General features: G+C 51.8%; 2 protein-coding genes across 6 annotated transcripts in view; one reads left to right on the plus strand and one right to left on the minus strand.

Annotated features, from left to right (window-relative positions):
• Positions 1-12,081, plus strand: part of Naxd (NAD(P)HX dehydratase) — a 16,223-nt gene extending 4,142 nt beyond the window's left edge. For 2 of the 3 annotated variants that reach the window (XM_028766346.1, XM_028766345.1), the window contains exons 2-10: positions 1,031-1,181; positions 3,287-3,332; positions 3,802-3,890; positions 5,078-5,186; positions 8,467-8,517; positions 8,607-8,711; positions 9,345-9,465; positions 10,630-10,750; positions 11,654-12,081. In XM_028766346.1, the coding sequence (XP_028622179.1) occupies positions 1,031-1,181; positions 3,287-3,332; positions 3,802-3,890; positions 5,078-5,186; positions 8,467-8,517; positions 8,607-8,711; positions 9,345-9,465; positions 10,630-10,750; positions 11,654-11,804 (944 nt within the window). In that variant the 3' untranslated portion in view covers positions 11,805-12,081. The remainder of the gene's footprint in view (positions 1-1,030; positions 1,182-3,286; positions 3,333-3,801; positions 3,891-5,077; positions 5,187-8,466; positions 8,518-8,606; positions 8,712-9,344; positions 9,466-10,629; positions 10,751-11,653) is intronic. The other variant, XM_028766347.1, reaches the window with a different exon arrangement.
• Positions 12,082-12,660: 579 nt separating this feature from the next.
• The window catches only part of Cars2 (cysteinyl-tRNA synthetase 2, mitochondrial), a 34,871-nt gene continuing 26,051 nt past the window's right edge, over positions 12,661-21,480 (minus strand). For 2 of the 3 annotated variants that reach the window (XM_028766366.1, XM_028766368.1), the window contains 5 exons: positions 17,552-17,618; positions 17,037-17,175; positions 16,443-16,566; positions 14,905-15,003; positions 12,851-13,374 (listed from right to left, as the gene is read on the minus strand). In XM_028766366.1, the coding sequence (XP_028622199.1) occupies positions 13,033-13,374; positions 14,905-15,003; positions 16,443-16,566; positions 17,037-17,175; positions 17,552-17,618 (771 nt within the window). In that variant the 3' untranslated portion in view covers positions 12,851-13,032. The other variant, XM_028766367.1, reaches the window with a different exon arrangement.

Consider the following 21,480-nt stretch of genomic DNA (forward strand, 5'->3'; position numbering starts at 1 on the left):
TCACTACATTCTCCATACATACACATGTTCACATGTGCACACTCATTCCATTCCTCCTTACACAGACAATTCACATGTTCACACTCATTCCATCCCTCCATATACACACATGTTCACATGTGCACGCTCCCCTCCTCTACACTCACCAAGGGAAAAAACAGGCAGTTCCAAGATTGACCTTTGGCCTTCATGTGCACATCCCACCCACACCCCCATGGAGTATAGTGGGACATTGTATTGAGTAGTCAGGCTGGGAGAGTCTGAAATGACTCCTCCAACGAGCCCATGGAGCTTTGTCCTGAACAGGTGCTTCATTTGGGAAATAGTGTTTGTCTCCAGGGATCCTCCCGTTCTATAGGCTGTGTAGATAGTGCACACAGACACTAGCTTTCTGAGTCTAGAGAACATGTGCTTCGGGTTCTTTCCCTACAACTAGCTGTTGTAAATAACCAGACAAAGCACACATCCACGGGAAGCTTTTCAGGAAAGGCCAGTTAAAATGGAGGTAATTAAACACAACTCACGTGGTGCAGCTGCTCCACAGTGCCCCTTGAATCTGAGTTAAGATGTGCTGGGTTAGAGTGTTCCCAGTTATTATTTAATTAGTGTCTGAGTGTGGAAAAGCAGTCAGGGATAAGAGGATAAGAGGATGGCTCTGCCAGGCTTCTGACTAAATGGAAGGTCGCAAACGGAGCTTGTTTTTCCAGGAAAGATTAGTGTTGAAATGAAAGAGAATGTGTTCAATGATCTATATTTTTAGGTTGGTAAAACTTTGTGGACGATGAAGTCAGTCTTCTCACACACACACACACACACACACTGTCTGGCACATCACAGAAAGCTTGGTGGAGTTGTGCACACACACACACTGGCTCAAGCTTGGGGACAGTACTCTGCCATCAACCTGTCAGTTCTGACCATCACTTCCCCAAGAACTAAGAGAAACTTCTGGTACACTCAAGAGTTGATTCAGTCAGCTTTGGGAAGCGTGTTGGATGGTCTCTAATGACTTCATTTTCCTGTTTTGCAGTTTTACAAAGAGCATTGTCCCTCCATACAGCGCACAGGACAAAGGACATGGACAACCTTTTTCAGTTGGTGAGAAACATTGTGCCTGCTCTGACATCGAAGAAACACAAGGGTCAAGACGGAAGAATAGGCATAGTCGGAGGCTGTCAAGAGTGAGTGCTGCCTGTAAGACTGCGTTTAGAAAGGCCCTTTCCCTCTTGCCTGTCTGCATCTGCCTTCCTCTGCACCACCTTTCCCTATCCATCTCTGTCCATCTCTGTCCATGTCTGTCCGTCCACCCATGTGCAGTGATCGTTTCCAAATGCAGTCTGATAAGATGCAAGGTACTTCTCACTGGTTACCTTTTTGACCAAGATGAAGGCAGAGGGCTCAGATGGCTCACCCGCCGGTGAGTGGTGGTGGTGGTAAGGCAGAGGGCTCAGACGGCTCGCCCGCCGGTGAGTGGTGGTGGTGGTAAGGCAGAGGGCTCAGACGGCTCGCCCGCCGGTGAGTGGTGGTGGTGGTAAGGCGGTGGTGGTGGTGGCTTTAGGTCCTCGCACCCCAGCGGTGTGTCCATGTGCCGGTGGACGGTGGGCTTCGAGCTCCTGCGGGCCTGGGTAGTCTTTCTTACGGGTTTTTGCACATGTAAACTTCATTGCTTCAAGCTGTGCCGCTGTAGTTGTAAGGAGTGTGAGCACTCAGCAGGCCCCAGTGTGCTGCGCAGGTGGAAGGGGTTTCTAGGCTGTGTGTGCTGTTCTGTAGTCTGTTTTGTTGAGACCCACTTTATCTTCTCTTTTTTAATACTTTGTGGCTGTGTTTACTATGTAAGGGTATGTCACCTGTCCTTGTCTGTGAGTCCTTCTGCCTCTGGCCTCAGTTCTTCCCTGGTTCCTGTTTGAGAACCTGCTTACTTTCTGCCTACGCTTACATCACACCTCTGCAAATACATAGCTACGTTATTTTTCTTGAGATAGTTTCCCACCAAGCTAGCCTCAAACCTGGAGAATCCTCCTGTCTCATCCTCCCAGATGCTGGGATCTTGGTGTGCACTAGTTAGCCTTGCTGCTCATTGTTTATCTTACCCCGTGCTTCCTTTTCCTTTCTTAGCTTTTCTTTGGATTAACTTGAAATGTCTTTCTACTTGGAAATTCAGCCAACTGTCACCGTTTCCATGCGCCACCGTGCTTCACAGGTCGTGAGGCAGCTGTTGGGCGCTTTGGTGACAGAGCCACCACGTGGTTCCAGCTGAACTGTTGGCTGGTAAAGTTAGCTGTGTATGTTGTGGGTTGTGTTTGTTCTCCTGCTTTCCCTGTGCTTCCCTGGCAGCAGCTGAGCCTCCTGCAGGTTCCCGATGCACGGTGGCGGTGGCTGGCCGGCTGTGGGCCTCAGGGGCAGCTGCTGTGGTAATCTGGAGCCCATGCCTTCTGTGCCCAGTTTGCTGGCACTTTAAGTCCTGTCCACTTACTTCATACTCATCCGAGTCACCTGCTCTAGAAGCCCGCCATTTCACCAGCCTGGATCCCAGTGCGTGGCTTTTGGTGTGTCCCATCAGTCTGTTAGCACTCCCCTCATCTGTTGGCTTCTGTTACACCTCAGCTGCCTTTCCACCCCAGTGGCTTCCCTGTGCTGGCGACTGTGAGGTCCTGTGGCCCGAGCAGCCTCGCTCTGCTTGGCAGTGTCTTGTCATGACGCGTGTCCCTGTGCAGAAATGAGAGTGTGGGCGGGGCCTGTGTGGTCCCTTCTCTGGTGATTTGGACACACTTTGGTGACACTGCCGTGGAAGAGCAGGTCACATGTGGAGAATAGCCTCGGGTTCTGTGTCTTCATCTATCCCTGGCTTGTTTCTCTGGTGGAGAGGACAGACCAGCAGCAGTGAGCACTGTAACTCTGCTTAGATATAGCCACATGCCATCAGAGCATAGAAGGCAGCGTTCCTGCTCTGAGGTCCTGGTGTCTGCCTTGATGGTCCACCTTCTCCCTGACAGAAGCCTGTAGCCAGCTAGCTCTTCTCTGAACTTGGTATGGACTCCTCAGTTACACAAGCCAGTGTTGAGAATCGATCACAGATGTCATGTGACACCTCTCTAAGTCTGCTCATGTGTACACGTTTACTGAGTTATCTCCTCCATGCTAAGTTTGGGTTTTGAGCTAGAGTCTTTATCACTTGTTGATAACTCATGTATGTTAACATATAGTTCTTATCTGCTTGTGTTGGTAACATACTACTGGCAATTGTCTTTGCTTCACTGAGGTTCTAACTGCAGTGTCTCCATCTTAGGTACACAGGAGCACCATATTTTGCAGGAATCTCAGCTCTGAAAGTGGTAGGTTTACCTCAGAGTCTCTCATTGGGGTTTCTCTGTTTAAAAGTTGGGTTGTTTAGGGACTTGGGGAATTGGCTTTGCATGTAAGAACACGTGAAACACAGGCATTGGGGTCTGAGTTCACATCCTTCCTCCTACCAAAAATGTGGCCACCAGGCGTACAGGGAGACAGGAGGATCCCAAGGGTTTACTGGCAATCAGCCCAGCTCCAGGCAGAGAATGAGGAAGCAGCATACCCAATGCCTCCTCTTGCCTCTGGGTGTACACACCTAAATGTGTGTATATACCATACATGTACATAACACACCATCATACCCAAGCGCGTGACATTTCCCTATGATGTTACTTAATTTCTATCATGAAACATTTGCCTTAGTTATATATGAACAATTCAACTCATGTGTGTATGTGCATGTGTGTGTGTTCCTATTGAACATGGCCTTCTCTGAGCCCACCTCTCATTTCTCAGGGTGCAGATTTGACCCACGTGTTCTGTGCCCGGGAAGCTGCACCAGTGATCAAGTCCTACAGCCCAGAGCTGATCGTCCACCCAGTCCTGTGAGTGCAGAATGGGTGTCTTTCCCTGCGGCAGCACTGTCACACTCCTGTGTCTGCGGGCTGTGTCATCCCAGCCTCTTAAGGCTCAGGCTAAAGGCTTACAAATTGGAGGCCAGCTTGGACAACTAACAACCATGTCTCAAAAGAAACTTGTAAAAGGTTTAGGATATGGCTCTCGCAGTGGAGGTCTGATCCCCAGCACCACAGACAAAAAGAAAGCCACAACGAGCCACTGTTTGGCATCAGCATAAGACAGTGAGAAGGCTAGAGAGAACCAGGGCTCAAGAGCAGCGGATGTGTGTAGTGTGTGGGGACTCAGTCTCAGCATCATCTGGGGCCTGTGTGGGCAGGGTTGCCTGAGGCACATACATGCTCACAATGCTTGGCTTCTGTAGGGTTTAGTGGGTAGCTCTGGGCTGAGCAGTGTGTTCCAGGGGCTCCTCAGAGCTTCACTGATGACAGGGCCCACATGTCTCCCTGGGCAGTGCCACCAAGCACTGAGACGCCCCGAGGGAGCTCAGGGCCATGTTCTCTTTTGTCCCACTTTAACCACAATAAAGTTGGGCTGGAGAAGCGGCTCAGCAGTTGAGAACACTGGCTGCTCTTGCAGAGGAGCCAGGTTCTATTCCAAGCATCCACATGGCAGCTCACACCGTCTATAACTCTAGCCTCAGGGGCTCTGATGCCCTCTTCTGACCTCTGCGGGTACTAGGTGCATGTATAGTGTACAGACATACATGCAGGGAAAAACTATCTAATGAAGTAATGCAGTCTTAAAAAGCTAAGGCAAAAGTAAACCAATACATGGAGAAGACCAAGGCGATGCATGGGCCAGATGCATCCTGGGGCAGGGAAAGGATGGGCTCGTGGGTCAGGCGCTCAGCCAGCAGTCTGCACTTGAGTCACTGGTGCCGAGCCAGGCCTAACTTCTGTGGTATTCTGGAATGTGAGTGTGTGGGACGGTCACATGAGTGCTGGCTAGGGAAGGGGCTGTGAGAACGTCTGTACTAGTGCACCCGTTCACTATACACCTAAATTATTTTCACAATAAGATGGTTTAGAGCCGAGATGTGGGGCACTTCCCTCCATGTTCAGGGTCCTGGGTTCAGTCCCCAACACACACAACGTGGTTTCAGATAAACAAACAAAAGCCTGGAGAAAACCATTCTGCCTTTCTCTTTTGTTAGTGACAGTTCTAACGCTGTTGAGGAGGTGGAGAAATGGCTCCCCAGGCTGCATGCCCTGGTCGTGGGACCTGGCCTAGGTAGGGACGACCTTCTTCTCAACAATGTCAGGGTAAGTGGTGTCCTGCCAAGCACTCTCCCTCAGATACAACATTGGGGCACAAGCATTTCTTTAGTTCTTCAGGCCCGGTGCATGCTGTTGTCGGTCTTTGAAAGTGGATGGAGATGGGCTGCGGGTCAGAGGGGAGGGGAGGCCACCAGGGGTGATGAGGGGTTTCCTGAACAGGGCAGACTGGATGAGTCTCTTTCCTCTGAGGTTTTCTCATCAGCAGCCGCAGAGAGCAGAGGTTGCATGAGATTTCCCGCCTGGTTTCACAGAAGCCAGTAGGCCTGAGGTTTGGACAGACATGCAGCAGGTCTGTGTCCCTTTAGTGTGACTCTTTTTGCCAGGGCTCCTGGTGGCCTCTGCATCTGTCAGTTCCATGAGAGGAATGAATCCTGTGCTGTTGTGACTGGGCAGCATGTTGTCACATCTGTAGTTCATTCTGCAGTGTGTCAGGCGTCTCCTCCTTCCCGAACCCGTCAGCATCCTGGTGGAATCCAGTGTCCTAAGCGACTGGTCTGGGCCTGGCTCCAGTGGAGCCTCTACTTTCCCAGTCTTAGGATCAGTCTTTTGCGTTGCAGTATTGGCTGGGCTGTGGGAGCTGACCCTGTAGATCAGCAGTTCTCAACCTCCTAATGCCGCACCCTTAAATACAGCTCCCCGGACTGCTGCATTCACAGTGAGCTTCTCGTTCACGAGCTGCCTTAGACCTAAGTTAGCTAGAACGCTCTCTACACCATGTTTCTTCTGCAGCTCGCCCTGCGGGTCCTAGAGACACTTGCCTGGGGTAGGCGTGTGTCTCTTACGTCTAAGCACCTTTTAACAGCTATCTCAGAACTGTGTACTTACTGTTAGGCTGTGTCTTCCAGTGATGTCTTATGTTCACACACATACCTTCACAGGGCTCTGCTCCTGGGTACTGTGGCTCATCCCTCTGAGAGAAGCACGGCCTGCTGTGGCAAACCTCAGTGTCATAGGGTTAGCTTTGGCTGCTACTCTGCTGTATCAGGAGAAACTAGAAGAGACCCTGCTGTCACATTGCCAAAGACCACAAAATCAGAAGTGGACCTAAGATCTGAATTGCAGCACCCTGTGGGCTAACAGTAAATCCAGAGTCACAGCAAGCAGGCAGACCTTTGTTAAGGAAGGAAATGGGCTTCTCTGAGGTTCATGTGCCCAGACCTTGCTTAGGGGGCTTTTGAACTTGGGCCAGAGCCAGACATGATGTATGTTCTTACTTGGGCACATTTCTCTGTGTGCTGACAGTTCTATGTCAACTTGACACAAGCTAGAGTCGTCAGAGAGGAGGGAGCTTCAATTGAGAAAATGCCCCCATAAGATCAGCTGTAGGCAGGCCTGTAAGCATTTTCCTAGTTAGTGATTGATGGGGTAGGGCCGAGACCATTGTGAGCAGTCCTGGGTTCTATAAGAAAGCAGGAGGAGCAAGCCATGAGCAGCAAGCCAGTAAGCAGCACCCTCCATGGCCTCTGCATCGGCTCCTGCCTCCAGGTTCCTGTCCTCTGTGAGTTTCTGCCTTGACTTCTTTTAGTGGTGAGCTGTGATATAGTGTAAGGCAGATGAACTCTTTCCTCCCCAGGTTGTTTCGGGTCAGTGTTTCCTCCTGGCAGCCGTCCCCCTGACCAGGACACTGACCAGGACACTTGGGAACAAGGACTGAGCGGGCCGGGCTCCATTTACAGTTGCGGTGTCTCCTCATGTTTTCTTGTCCATCACTGGTGTCTTTTACTGTTAAACATGCACTGTGTGCACGTGCTGCCTGTGTGGATGTGCACATCACGGCATGGAGATGAAGGTCAGAGGTCAACTCGCAGGAGTCAGTTCTGGTGGGCAGCAGGCACCTTTAATCTGACCACTTTCCTAGCTCATCTGATTGCCGTGTGGTCTTCTCATAGCGCACTGGTTGATAGATAATTAACAACTATGAAGATTGCACGTGTATCAGTAAATAATTAACAACTATGAAGATTGCACGTGTATCAGTACTTTAAAATGAGAAGCCTCCGAAGCTTTCAGTATAGGATGGAGGTAGAGTTCTGTTGGGAAATGGTCCACTACTGTTACGATTACTCGCCATTTAAAAGCATGTGAATGAAATGGTACGGAGAACGGATAACCGATGATTTGGAGACTTCCTAACCTTGAGCCTTCGGGTACTGAAGTGTCACATGAGCTGGGTGTTTGCAGTGGTGGAGGCCTTCGTGGGCAGGCGCGGGAGCCACAAGCTGGGTCTGCCCAATGTTAGATGTTATATAATTGCCTACACTGTTTAGTTTACACTGTCTGCTCTTTTGCCTCCTCTTGAGGGGATGTAGTTGTTCTGAAGGAGGCTCCCCGCAGGCTTTACAGCAGACAGGGAGACGGTCAGTGTGGTAAGAGTGGAACTCGGGTCAGCCTGATTTTGGTAACTGGTGCTGGGCCAAGACTCTTAGAGCCTGAGCCAGGCTTTAACCATATTTAAGCACAGCACAATTCTGGAAAACAGAATTCGGATAACTACTCAGTCCTGGTGCACAACAATTCAAGACATGCTTACACTGAGATACACAGAGTGCATCTGGCTTCTTTCACAAAACGGGTACTGTGGAGTCAGAGATGGTGCCCAAGCTTTAGGGTCTGCGGAGATTGAGGTAAACATAATGCCTGTGGGTCAGCATTGGCCTGGCCCTGAGATAACACAGAATTCACTTAGGCTGTTGTAACGCACAAGTGATATCATGCATAAGGATGGGTTTATGGCCTAGAAGCAATGCTCAGCATCTAGGGGAAGGTCTGGGGTAAGTAAAGCATCGATCCTGGGAGACACAGGCAGATCCCGGCTCACCAGACAGCAAAGGGTCACCAATCATGGGAGACACAGGCAGATCCCGGCTCACCAGACAGCAAAGGGTCACCAATCCTGGGAGACACAGGCAGAGCCCGGCTCACCAGACAGCAAAGGGTCACCAATCCTGGGAGACACAGGCAGAGCCCAGCTCACCAGACAGCAAAGGGTCACCAATCCTGGGAGACATAGGCAGAGCCCGGCTCACCAGACAGCAAAGGGTCACCAATCCTGGGAGACATAGGCAGAGCCCAGCTCACCAGACAGCAAAGGGTCACCAGGTTGTAAACTCCATCGTTCCCAGCATTCTATGAGGACCAGCTGAGCACCTCGTTCCATTGAAGGTGGGTAGGCCGTGGGTTTAGTTTCCCTGGCTTCTCCAGTGCTCGTCTGTCTGACAAGGCCTTCTTGCCCTCTGCACCGTTCAGCTCGTCTGCTCTTCTGCAGGGCATTTTGGAATCAACCAAGGCCAGGGACATCCCTGTCGTCATTGATGCGGTGAGTGTGGCCTCTCATCTCCTACAGTCAGTCAGCATAGGGTCTCTGAGGCCCACCCACCGGTGAAGGTGCACCCTTGTTCTGCACAGGACGGCCTGTGGCTGATTGCCCAGCAGCCAGCCCTCATCCATGGCTACCAGAAGGCCGTGCTCACCCCCAACCATGTGGAGTTCAGCAGACTCTGGGAAGCTGTGGTGAGTTCGTGGGCCTCAGGGAAGAAGGGACAGAAGCCTCTTGTCTGGGCCTGGGGTGAAGCGGGCCATGGGCCTGTCTGCAGGGACAGCGACTTGTACATGTTTGCCCTGTGATCCTCTATGTGTGCCTCCTGCACCTCCTACAGCTCCCGTGTGAATTCTGTTGGATGAATGTGGTGTGACAGGCTAGGGCCAGACACTGCCTGCTGTGCTCACCGGCCAAGGCACTCACTGTGTGCTATGGTGCGAGTCTGTGAGCCTGCAGCCTCCATGGGGTGTGGGGACAGAAGAACTCAACTGAAATAATAGGAGGCCATGAATCCTGATAAGAGGCATCTCATAAGCCCGGGCTCTGTGGGGAGGGGAGGGGCATTATCCTTATCAGATGTGCACTGTGTCCACAAACCTGGTGCAGCAGGTCATGAGAGAACAAGCTCTAGAGTAAGTCTCTTTGAGGGCTTGGTGTCTGTGATGTCCTAGCCTCTTTCTACCCCCTTAGCCCTTAACCAGTGCCTGATTTCTGTGGACTCTTACTGGGCAGGATGGGTACTCGCCGTGCCACACACAGTGACACTCAGTGACCTGTGTGTCCAGGAGGACTTGACTTTCTGTGATTGCTGTCTTGTGTTCTAGCTCAGTAGCCCTATGGACACCAGAAATCTCAGGGAGTCCACACTGAAGCTCAGCCAGGCCCTGGGGAACATCACAGTGGTCCAGAAAGGAGAACAGGACCTCATCTCTTGCGGCCAGCAGGGTGAGTGAGAACCTGGTGTGTCGCTCAGGCCATGGAGGCCTGAGTCGGGAACCCTCTCCTTCGTTCACATGCTGATGACATACATTGAACTTGGCAGCCACAGCTTTAAAGCACACACACACACACCCCTTCAATCATAGCCTTCAGGAAGCAGAGGCAGATAGATCTCTGTGTGAGGCCAGCCTGGTCTACATAGTGACTTCTAGGACACCCAGAACTACATAGAGGGATCCTGTCTCCTAAAAACAAACAAACAAACAAACAAAAAAACAAAAGCAAGCAAACAACCCCCCAACCCCCCCCTTTTTGGAAGCAGGTTTGAGGCAGAGATTCTGCATGGACCTAGGCCTACCCCAGCCTGTCACCTCTCTTATACCTGGGCACCCCCACATAATAACAGTCATTTGAGTATTTGCTGTGTTTTGTCTTAACTGGGAAGTGAAGGAAACCTCAGAGCTGGCTGACATGAACTGGAAATGCCAGTTGCCTCCCCCAGGAGCTTAAGGGGCTGCTCAGCTGAGAGCAGAGTGGAGGCAGGGGGGAGTGTGGGTGTCCCTAGTAAGCCTGCTGCTCTGCACTCTCAGAGACGGCCAGGCCATCATACTATTCAGTATAAGTAGCTGTTAGCAAGATATTGTTGTTGAAGGGACCTGAAATTAGAGTTCTTAGAACCCCAAGGGATGGGCTGGAGAGATGGCTCAGCGGTTGAGAGCTTTAAGAGCACTGACTGCTCTTCCAGTAGTCCCAAGTTCAATTCCTAGCAACTTCATGGTGGCTCACAACCATCTGTAATGGGGTCCGATGCTCTCTACTGGTGTGTCTGAAGACAGCGACAGTGTACTCATATAAATAAAATAAATCTTAAAAACCAAAACCCCGCGGCACAGTGGTCGTGCATGTGAAACCATGAATATCCACCCAGAGCCAGGACAAGACATACACAGAATGTTCTCAGGGCACCCAGAGTGTAGCAATGAGAACCAAATGCAGCACCAGGTTCTCAAGACGTTTCCCAGAGAAACCCATTAGCATGTGCACAGGTATCCATGTGGGGTGCTGCGGGTGCTGCGGGTGCTGTGAGATGGCATGTGGGCTGCTTTCCTCAGGGCCCAAGCTCCATGGAACATGCAGGGAGGGGCAGCTCATGGTGTCTGTTCTGTGCAGTGCTTGTGTGCAGCCAGGAAGGCAGCAGTCGCAGGTGTGGCGGGCAAGGCGATCTCCTGTCGGGCTCCCTGGGTGTCATGGTGCACTGGGCCCTCCGTGCCGGACCAGAGAAAACAAATGGGTATGGCGCACCTTTTCCTGCTTTGATACTGTTCACGTGTCAAATCTCTTTAATATCCCTGGTGAACTATCAGTGCTCCATAGGAGACGTCTGAAGCCAAGGTTCCCTGCCCACGGGAGCGTCTACAAACACCCGCCGGACCCAAATCTACCGGTGAAGGTGTGGCTCTGGCATTGGCTAATCCAAGCAGCCGTGGTTGACTGACACCATTGTGGGGAGTTGAGCAGGGGCTTCTATAAACTGAGGGTAGAGAGCACACAGGCTGGAGGAATGGCCCTCCTGGACATTCGTCCTCACAGCCGTGAGTCTCTATGATCAGAGGATGTCCCCACGCCTCCCCACGCCTCCGACCTGTCCTATGGACCATTATGGTCACACATGCTAGGTATGGGATGTGTAGTTCCTGGGGCCCCACCTGGTGCCACTGGTACAGACAGGGTGGGGTCTCAGGCGGCCTTAACCTTCACTCAGACGTGCAGGGCAGTGGCGGTTCTGGTTTGTCCTGTGACCCAAAATGGAGTGTGCAGTGGAGTAGCAGGTTTACATGCAGCCTCAGGCATTCTACCGCATTCCAGGAACAACAGTGAGCACCATTAAAGACCCCTCCCCCACCCCACCAGCTAGTGTCACACACCTGGCAAACTCTTCCGTCTCCAGGAATGAGACCCAGGGCCTCCTAGTGCTTCTCTGGCCTACTCTGCCACCGCGCCTTACGCTAGCTCTAGTGAGGATGTCGGGGGATGCCAGTGCTCAGCTGCAGTAAAGTGGCCTCTCTGGAGCCTGGCTGGCTTGAGTTTGCTATTTGGGAGTTGAAGGTAGAAATGGGGTGAAAAATCAGAGCCCAGAGCTCTTACTGCGGCCTCCAGCAGGAAAGCCCTCAAGTGGCTGTGCTCTCTCTTGCAGCTCCAGCCCGCTCCTGGTGGCTGCCTGGGGCGCTTGCACACTCACAAGGGAGTGTAACCATCAGGCCTTCCAGAAGTATGGACGCTCCACAACCACGACCGACATGATCGCTGAGATAGGAACTGCCTTCAGCAGGCTCTTCACGACCTGAGCCGGTTCAGACTCGAGTACCACAGTCTGAATCCTCCTTTTGCCTAGCCTTGGACCCAGCAGCACTTGGTACTTGATGGATTTTAGCCTGAACTAGCTGACAGGATTTAGGACGTAGCTGTCTATTCGGACTAACTAGAGTTGAGACGTTAACAACAACATTAATCTTGTCTTCCATGGTTTTCTTAGCTTCTCAGAAATAGCTGAGAAGAAAATGAGAATAAAATTCCTCCCAGCAGCCCAACTGGATCTGGGTTTGCTCTGAGACAGAACATTTGGAGTTTGCGGTTGATCTCTGCTTCTTGCGCCTTTTCATTACTAGACAGTAACCCCTCAGGGCTCCAGTCTTTGCATGGCTGGGGAGTGTAGGATTTGGTTTTTAACTAAGGCTCACCGGATGCCATGGGCATTCTTGGGCCTTCTAGTCTTCTGTTCAGTGACTGAGTGCTAACTTAGTAAAGTCATTCAGAATAGACAGTGGCCACGCAGAGCAGATCTTTCAGAGGCTTGTGGGAAGGGAAGGGTGCCACTGGCATTTGAGTGTGGCAGGGAGTGCCTAGATACCACAGGTCTGCTACCCGTGTGTTCACTGCTGTGCACTGAGGCCATGCACTCAGACTGCTAAGCCTCCCTCCCTAGAGTGGCCTGCCAGCTGCATGCCTAGTTTTTGGGGGACTGCTCTGTGGCTCCCCTTGTGTCTAATCCCTGGGCAAAGGCCAGCTAACCATGTCCAGGAACGTCTCCTGAACAGACTTGAACTCACTGAAGGGAATGTTGAGAATGTGACCGTTGTGGTACCGACCCAGTTAACTGTCTAGACCATTCTCAATATACACCAGTGGGCAGCCCAGGCGCACTTCACTGTTGGCTTAACAGCCACAATTGGCAACTTTAATATAAAGTTTTCATCACAAAAAAGCAGATGTCTGGCGTGGAGGCACGTGGGTGCAGCCGCCTCATCCTCAGTTCCCAGGTCTCTGGTGTCTTGTTCTTGGATCCAGCAGTTCCCATGTGGAAGCTGCATTGCCTCTGTCCTGAAGGAGAAGGCTCTGGGTAGGCATCACATCCTCTATTCAAGGTGACAGGTCAGAAAGCAAAGCCAGAAGAGGCAGAGGGATGCCAAGGAGGGGGGATAACACTGCCTGACAGGGTAGCTCCTGGCTCCTGGGTTGAGTTTGCAGTTCTTCCTGCTTACACCCCACCCCACCCCCCAGCCCTCCACATCTGCCTCAGGTGGGTCTCTCAGAGATTGGGTGACCAGCCACTGTCTGCCCCTGTGCCATCTGTCTCCCGTGACGTTGCTGTCCCCTGTGCTGTACTGTCTCCTGTGACATTGCTGTCCCTGTATCTGCAGTATTGCCCACCTTAACATTGATGCCATGGGTGATGAGGTCCTGGCGTAGTGTGTCACATGCCTCCAGCAAGGGCTGCCTCTCCTGGAGCTGCTGTTTGCGGGCCTCCCCAGTAGCCCCAGGTGTGGCCAGTGCGTACTGGCGGACCTTCAGCCTGAAGCGCACTAGGTCATCCACCACACAGTGCAGGGTCACTGTGCTGCTGTCTCCTGAAACACACTGAGCCACAGTGCCCGATAAGGCAGGACCCCGGGTATAGCCTGGGAGATCACACTCACTAGATCTGGGCTGAGACCTGGAAATCTATCAGTTTTCCTGATGCTAGCCCTTTCTGGAGAATATGTGGGGGAGGTTAGGTTAGTCACAAGAACAGCTCAGCAAGACTTCATGCCTTGACTAGCTCACTTCATACATCAAAGCTGGCAATACCCACTTTGACTCTGCCCACCTGGACCTCAGCAACAGTTGTATGATGTGACAAGTGTGACAGAATCTTGTCATCTCCAGATAATCTAGCAGCCCGAGCCTTAAGCATGAATGAAGACAAACCTTTTTGCCACAGCCAAGCATCATGTAAGCCAGAGCCAGTGTCAATGTCAAGTGGCCTGTGCCGTGTGTGTGTGTGTGTGTGTGTGTGTGTGTGTGTGTGTGTACATACTGAGATCCCAGGAAGTGGGCTATCAAGCAGTCTTGCTGGCTGTACAAACACTGGCTAAGGGAACAAAATGGAAGTACCCTGTTAAAGCAGAAGGCACATTTTTGTGGAAGCCAGCAGGAGACCCTGGGAGAGGCTACAGAATACAGAAGCCTTGGCAGGACTGTCACTGCTGTGGAGTGATGCTCTAGCTGACCGTGACAGAGGTACAGTCTGGCTACAGCCAGGACAATGGCTGAGCTGTTGCTTTGTCCTTCCGAGACAGCCCTAAAGCTGTTAGGTATAGCAGAGTGAAGTGAGAAACAAAGGGACCCTAAAGGGGACTTTAGAACACAACGCCAGTTAGAATATCAGCAGAATGGAGTTATGTGCACAGAAAAGGGGCCACCCAGAGAGAAGAGCTGCCCTGTGTAGCTTCTGGGTAAATCCACTGGGGCTGGGGCTGAGTGGATAGCGACCCTGGGCTTCAGTATCCATAGATAGGTGCAGTAGCTAACTTAAGATACAGTCATGTGCTCTAAGTGCACACACCTCACCTTTGTGCACTGAGAGACCTGCATGGACACTAACCCAGAAAGTCTACAGTGACATCCAGAGGTCACACCTAGGGACCATGGCCAGCCCCATGGATGACATAAGCCATGCACTTAGCTGAATTGGAAATGAATAGACCAGGACACTTGTCTGTTCTGCTGTGGACCAGGCATCCAAGCATCTCCCTGAGGGAGGAGAGGGTTGTGGGAGGGCCTGGCAGCCTTGCCCTTTCTGCTTGGTACAACTGAACATCACAAGAAGGGACAGGGAACTCAAGTGTCCTGAGGACAGCCAGACAGGATGGGACCTCATAACTGGCTCATGCCCACTGCCATCTCTTACATGGCTTGGGGGAAACGTCCTCACATGCACCTTTTCTGTGCTATGGAGCAGGATGCTGGCTCCAACTCTGCTGCAAGCCGGTCAGGGCTGGAGGTCAGCTAACAGGTACTGCGCACCTCCAGTCAGGGACTAGGCACCCTGCAGTGAACACTTTCCAGGGGAGAGTGTACAACGTGTAGGCAGTTTCAGGAGAAAGCATTTGAAAGAGATGGACGCACCTGTCGATTTGCCAGAGAAATCCCAACGGTCTCAAAAAACTCCTCAACATAGGAAATGATGGCCCCAAACACAGTGGGACTTCTTGGGCCACCAGCTTCCTGCAAGAGCATGGAAGTGAGGTCAGGGTGTTTCTGCTTCAGCTTCTGGGGGCTCCCGCACAGCCAGGCTCACTGGCAAACCCTACAGTACAGGACAGGCATGCTGGTAACGTGCCTTGGCTTGCCCGCCTTTCACAACGTGGCTGGACTTGCACATCTGGGTCCTGTGGGTTAGGCACGGCCATGGGGACAGTGCATGGGGCATGGGTAGGTAGGTGATGGGAGCCGCGGGTCTCAGAAAGTCAGCTGTGCCTTAGTCACTGACATACATCCACGTGAGCCAAGCCTCATCCGGCAGCGGCAGGTGCCAGTCTGCCCCTGTTCCATAATCAGCTTGTGCTCGCCTTCCTCAGAGGTAGCCAGGTGGGGTAGGACTCACAGGAGGTGACGCTTGGAAGTCAAGGGGAGGCTCAGCAGGCAGCTGCCATTCAAGAACTCTAGAACCACCCACAGCCAGCTTCCCCAAGTATGGTGGGGATAACGATAACGTACTGGTTGCCTTCAGGGCATATAATGTCAGCCTGAACAAGCAGGGACTGAATGCTCAACCCCTCGGTGACCATGTAGGGGACCCAGAAGAAAGGTACCATGGTTCTGTCTGGTGCCTTATGTGGAAATGGAGCCCCGATCAGGAGACACTGCCCACCCCTGGGACACTTCATGGCCACCTGGAGCCATTCGCCACAATGGTACACCAACCAAGAGAGGGCCTGTGTCACCGTAGGGAAAGAAAAGTCTCCTATGATCTGCATGGTCACCTAAGTGCTGCCATTGTAGGGGCTCCCGCGGCAGCACCCTGGAGAGCCTCGGGACCAGAGGGCCCAGGCTGGGCCCAGGGTTGGTGACTTCCTGACACTGAGGTGACACTGAGGTGCAGGAGTATAAGCCCTGAGGGAAGGAGGTTGTGCCTCCAGCCTGGGAGCCCCGAGAGAGGGGCAGACAGGGAGGATGGCTTCCTGTGGTGCTCACATGGATGCTGGGTCCCCCTGGGGCTGCTCCATCAGGAGACTGAGGCCCAGCTGGGGGAATCTGAGTCCGGGTCTCAATAGACAACTTCTCACTGTTTTATGAGGGTGTTTTCTTTTTGGAGTGGGAACACGATGGATCCTGGAGATTGAACTCAGGGCCTTGCTTTCGTTAGGCAAACACTTCACCTGAGCTACTTAACCAACCCAACTTCCTGTTTCAACAAACACCAACCCCTCCACAAGCCACCAGGACGGTTGCTCAACACTCATGGTGGCGGCCATGCGACACAGCCATCTGCGCACAAGCTGACCCACCTGCTGCCGGCGTCCACGTGTTTACTACTGAACGGAGGGAGGGAATCTTGAGTTCGTCAAGTCCCCCACGAGGGAGGAGTCAAGGTGACTGATGATGTCAGTGCCCATTCCTTAGGACAAGCCCCGCCCTGACATCCACAGCGCCCTTCAGGTTACCTTCGAGACTGCCCTGAGCTGTCTGTTTGCATGGTGCACAAGGTCCAGGATGGTGTTCACTGCCCTCAGTGTGTCAAAGTCATTGGCTAGAGCAGCCTTCACGGCCTTCTGGGTGCTAGCCAGCCTGGGGTGGGAGATGGGAGATACCTATGCTGATGAGGCAGGCAAGGGGCTCTCTGGTACCCCAGCCTGGCCTGGCACCAACCCTGGATACGCAAATATCCTTTCCCAAGAAGTAAAAAGATTTCAACTCGGGGACCCTTCCTAGGTTGTGTTTACAGTTTTGTAAACAGAATCCCAGTTGCCACCTGAGTTTCATTCCTCAGTGAAAGAAACCTGCCCCCTTGTTGGGTACACAGCATCCACTCAGGTGGTTTTGTAATAGTCAACTACAGAAGTGACGCCCCTCCCTACCGACTGTGGCAACTGTGAGCTACCAGAACAAGAAGGAAACGTGCCCAGCTCTAGGTGAGTGCAGCCCGTGCAGGACTCAGGACCAGAGGGGGCTGGCGGTGACACCTGGCAGGTGAGGAGGCTGCATAGGACCAACTCACTCAGGTGTTCCTGCCGAAGTCTGTCCATGTGACTGCTTACCTCTCCCACAGGACATCCTCCTCAACGGGGCCACAGGTCAGCTGCCCCTTTACATAGGCTCGTGCGTCCTCCACAAAAGACGCTAGCCCCAGCAGGAGGTGCCCAGCTTCTACCAGGGTACTGTCACTGTATTCAATGGCTGCAAAGGAAGAGATGGTCACTGAGGAAATGCCTAGTGTACCCGGAAGCACAGTATCTGAGAAATGAGGCAAACAGTGCTGTGGCCAAAGGGCTGCCTGGGCATGCAGGCCCTGCCCCTGAACAGGTTCCACTCAATGCTGTCCTAGAACTTTCTGGGCAACAGGGCTCATTTGTTTCAGTGACATGTATGTAGATGGGCAGACATGACAGTGGACTCTGGGAAGAGCAGCCGAGACTGGGTGTGCTTCCCAGTGAGGCTTCCCCCGGTCTCCTATCTCCAGTCAACCCCAGGGAAAGGAAGCAACCACACTGCCTGGAAGGGCTTACCCCAGGCTGCCATTCTGCCAATCCCAGGCACATGGGAGCCAGCTCACCTGACCTATAGTTGGTTCGCAAACAGAAAAGCCGGAAGACGTCAGGGGAGAAGGTCTGCAGGAAGTCCTAGGAAGGGAAAACAGGCAGCTGTCAGTCAGGATTGTAGCACTGGCTGTGTGGGTGCAGGGGTGTACATACAGCGTGAGGTGGAGGGGGTTCACCCAAGCTGTGCCCAACCCTTGCCGCTGGTTTCCCAGAAGCTTCTCCAGCATCCTTCACATGGTCGTCTTCACACCTGTGGGAAGGGCTGAGGGGATACCCGACACCCCTGTAGACCAGGCCCTGCCTGACATGTACACAAGAGAAGGACTGGCTGCTACCAGGAGGCCTAGTGACTGACTGACAGGGCCAATGTGCCCAGTGGAAAAGAGAGGCCACGTTTGCACCTGGCCTCACTGGTTGAGGAAGAGCACAGCAGCTCAGTCAAGGCTAGAACAGGCTGACATCCAGGCTCAGGTTCAGACTGAGATCAGAAGCAATGCAGAAGTAAAATCATCCGAAATGTAGGTGAGAAGAAACAGGGACCCTCGGAAGGGCTGCCCAGAAGCGTCTTGGGCAGCAGAGACTAGGGAGCTGGCCAACAAAGATAAAATGTAGAATTGGAAAGCGTTAAGCCAGGATTACAGGAGGGAAATGTGTGCAAGCTGCGGGAAGGATTAGAACTGCCCAGCCTTTGAGCTAGCCAACGCATTTTCAAATTAACTGGCGTGCGTGTGTGTGTGTGTGTGTGTGTGTGTGTGTGTGTGTGTGTGTGTGTGTGTGTCTTTCATTTGTGAATCCAGATTGCTCCCGGGCAGGTTCATGCGTGCATGCATGCTGGGAGCCAAAGCAGTTTAACTACCGCTTCAGGGGAGGGGAAGAACAACTCCACACAGCTAATAGACAAACACAATTAAGATCCACCTGCTATTCTGCAAGAAATTAGCAAGAACGATGGTGTTAGTCTGACCAGAAATCTTCTATTGAACTAGAGATGTCAAAGCCAGGTACTCCATTGAGTGCAGCGGAATGTTTATTCCTCATGAGAACTATATTTATTGCTCACTGCCAGAGTTAGATCCAGGCACACCATGTGTGCATGACCTCTGATGTGTCATCTATGTGAAGATCACTACATCCCACCTTCTCCATCCATGGACTCCATACCTACAGCTCAGCCATTCACAGACTGGAACACCGGAGCGCATCTGTGCTGAGCCCACAGACTTCGTTTTCTTCCCCTTGTCCCCCTGAACAGCAGTGTGTAGCAACAACTTGCATAGCACTTATGTGTACATCAGACACTTGGGTGTACGTCAGGAGTCTTCAGGACAGCTTCTGGCATGTATGGAGAGACATGTGCAGACTACGTGCACATGTTCAGTGTGTGTATGTGCGTGGGCACATGCATGCCGCACTGTGAGGAGGTCAGAGGACGGCGAGCTCATTCCACCATGTGGGTCAGAACATACAGCAGGAATATGAGCTACAGATGCGGTTTAGCTGCCGAGTGCCTGCGAGAAGGGGAGCCCTGGTTAACCCTTAGTGCCTGCCACCAAAGAAGTAAGAGAGAACATAACTCACTGTCATATTGTAACACTAAGTTTTAAAACTTATTTTGTGTACAATTTAACATAAAGCAAAAAGCTCATACGCTGTTACAGGAAAAATGCTTTTAGGAAAAGGGGAAAAGGCTGAAACTTAAAAACTTGTGATATTAAATTTGACTCAGACAGGTCAGATATGTCCAAATAAAATACCATGGCTTGTTTCTTATGTACCATCTATCTTCTTCCTCATTTCCGACCCCTGAGGAAGTCAGAGATGATGCCCTTGCAGTGGTGGTCAGCTTGATGTACACACAGACCCCTGCCTGAAGGCAGCGAGGCCCCCCTCCTCCAGAAGGCAGCGAGACCCCACAAGAAGGGGTCTATTTAGAAACCATAAGCAGAGTCACTCAAAGGGAAAGCAAGACGTATCCATGAGGTGTGGCAACATGTGGCACTTCCTGGCTGAGTCTGGGGTGACTTCAACTCCCAAAAGAATAGGACTGAATTCACAATGCACCAAGCACACCCTCAACTCAAGGAGACTCTAAAAGCAACTGTGAACAAGGCATCGGAACGGAAGCCCCGCCGTAAGAACTGCAATGAAGAAGGATCCTGGGGAGCACGGCCTCCTGGCTCAGATCCCTAAAGTAACGAGGAGGAAGCCAAGCCTTCCATCACAGAAGGATCTGGTGGCCATCTGTAACACAGTGGCCAGACACTACCACTGAGCATAACCCAGGAGGACAGACAGCATGGGGACAGAGTGGCCCCCGTGAAGCCCTCCATCCCACTGAATAGAAGCATGCTTGTGGGCATCAGCCTGTGGGCATCACCTTCCATAAGACACACAGGAGAGACAATGAAATGACCCGGCAAAGAGAGACAAACCAGGCATGGGGTGTTCAACAAAACAACTACTCATAACTCCAGTCCCGGGGTCTCTGACACACTCTTCCAAGGGTGTTTGCCCTTACATGCATGTATCTCTCGCTCGTACACACATGCACAAAGGAATACAGAATATAAAACAGGAGCTGAGGATCTGCGTAGGCCACAAGAGAGCGCAAGTCAGCCTGAAAGCCAAAAGACCTGGGCGTCCAGGCAAGGCTCATGGACTGGTCACAGGGTCCTGGCTTTAAAAAGGATGAAAAGCTATAAAACATATTTTTGGGCACAAGGGCAGCATTCAGAATACAGGTGAGACGTATCACAGGATTGTTGGGGGTGGGGATGGGACTCTGTCCGGCTAGTTTGTAGGAAAACATCCTAGCTGTTAGGAGTTAAAATAATAAGGGAAATGTCACAAACGTGGCTTTTCTAACAGCCAACAAGTGTGTGTATACAGGTGTGGGTGCACTACACACACAGAGAACGATACCAGAACAGGTCTTCCCAGAAAACCCGCCCTGACACAGGCCACTTTGAGCTGCTGAGAACCGGCAGGTACAGGGAATGCCCCGGAAGCAGCACCAGGTTTTCCTTCTAAAGGACATTTTCATTGCTCAGGTCCCCTTCTTGTACAGCAACAGGAGGGGGAGGGGCTCCAGTGACTCCTCCCCTTTGCCCTCACTCATCACCTACCCTCCCACTCCTATCTCAAGCCCTTTTCCCTGTGGCTGGCATCAGCCATGATGGGCTGTACTCAAGCAGGCCTATGGTACACATTCTCTGTGTTTTCTCTTGTTACTCTATCTTTGGCCATTAGAATTTTCAGGCCCCTGCTGAAGTACCTTAAAGAGGCAAAGACACAGTCTTCCTCCCATGCACGCAAACAGCAAAATAACTGTGTGTGCGTGTTTGCTTGCTTGCTTATGTGTGGTGCTATTTCAGATCTCATAGCCCTAAACTTTGATCTGATTGAGAACTTCCCAGGAAGGCCCGTATTACTCTGAGAAGGGCACTCTGACAACTCAGGAGGGTTTATTCTGGGTCTGGGAGGCAGAAGCCTGGGGACACTTAGCAGTGCTGGTCTGGTCCACTTATTTTCCAATTAAAGTTAAACTTGGCACAAAGACCAAGGAGGATGGAACTGTACTCTTAGGAAGTACTTTTCTGGCCATTCACAAATGTGACTCTTGAAAGGAAATTTACAAGAGGAGAGAGGAAGAAAGAGATGCAGGGGCTGGGGAGATGCCAAGAGCACTTGCAGAGGACACAGGCTGGATTCCCAGCACCCACATGGAGGCTCACAACCCAAACTCCAGTTCCAGCAGAGTTGAAATCCCACAGCCTCTTCTGGTCTCCACTGGCACCAAGCACGCCTATACAGACATACAGACAACACACTCAAAAACAAAATAAAAACCTTTTAAAAATTTACAGAACAGAAAGGAGAGTAAAGGAAAAGAAAGAAAGAAAGAAAGAAAGAAAGAAAGAAAGAAAGAAAGAAAGAAGGAGGG

The sequence above is a fragment of the Grammomys surdaster genome, unplaced genomic scaffold, assembly GCF_004785775.1.
Source record: "Grammomys surdaster isolate TR1022 unplaced genomic scaffold, NIH_TR_1.0 167, whole genome shotgun sequence".
In the NCBI taxonomy this organism is placed as follows: domain Eukaryota; kingdom Metazoa; phylum Chordata; class Mammalia; order Rodentia; family Muridae; genus Grammomys; species Grammomys surdaster.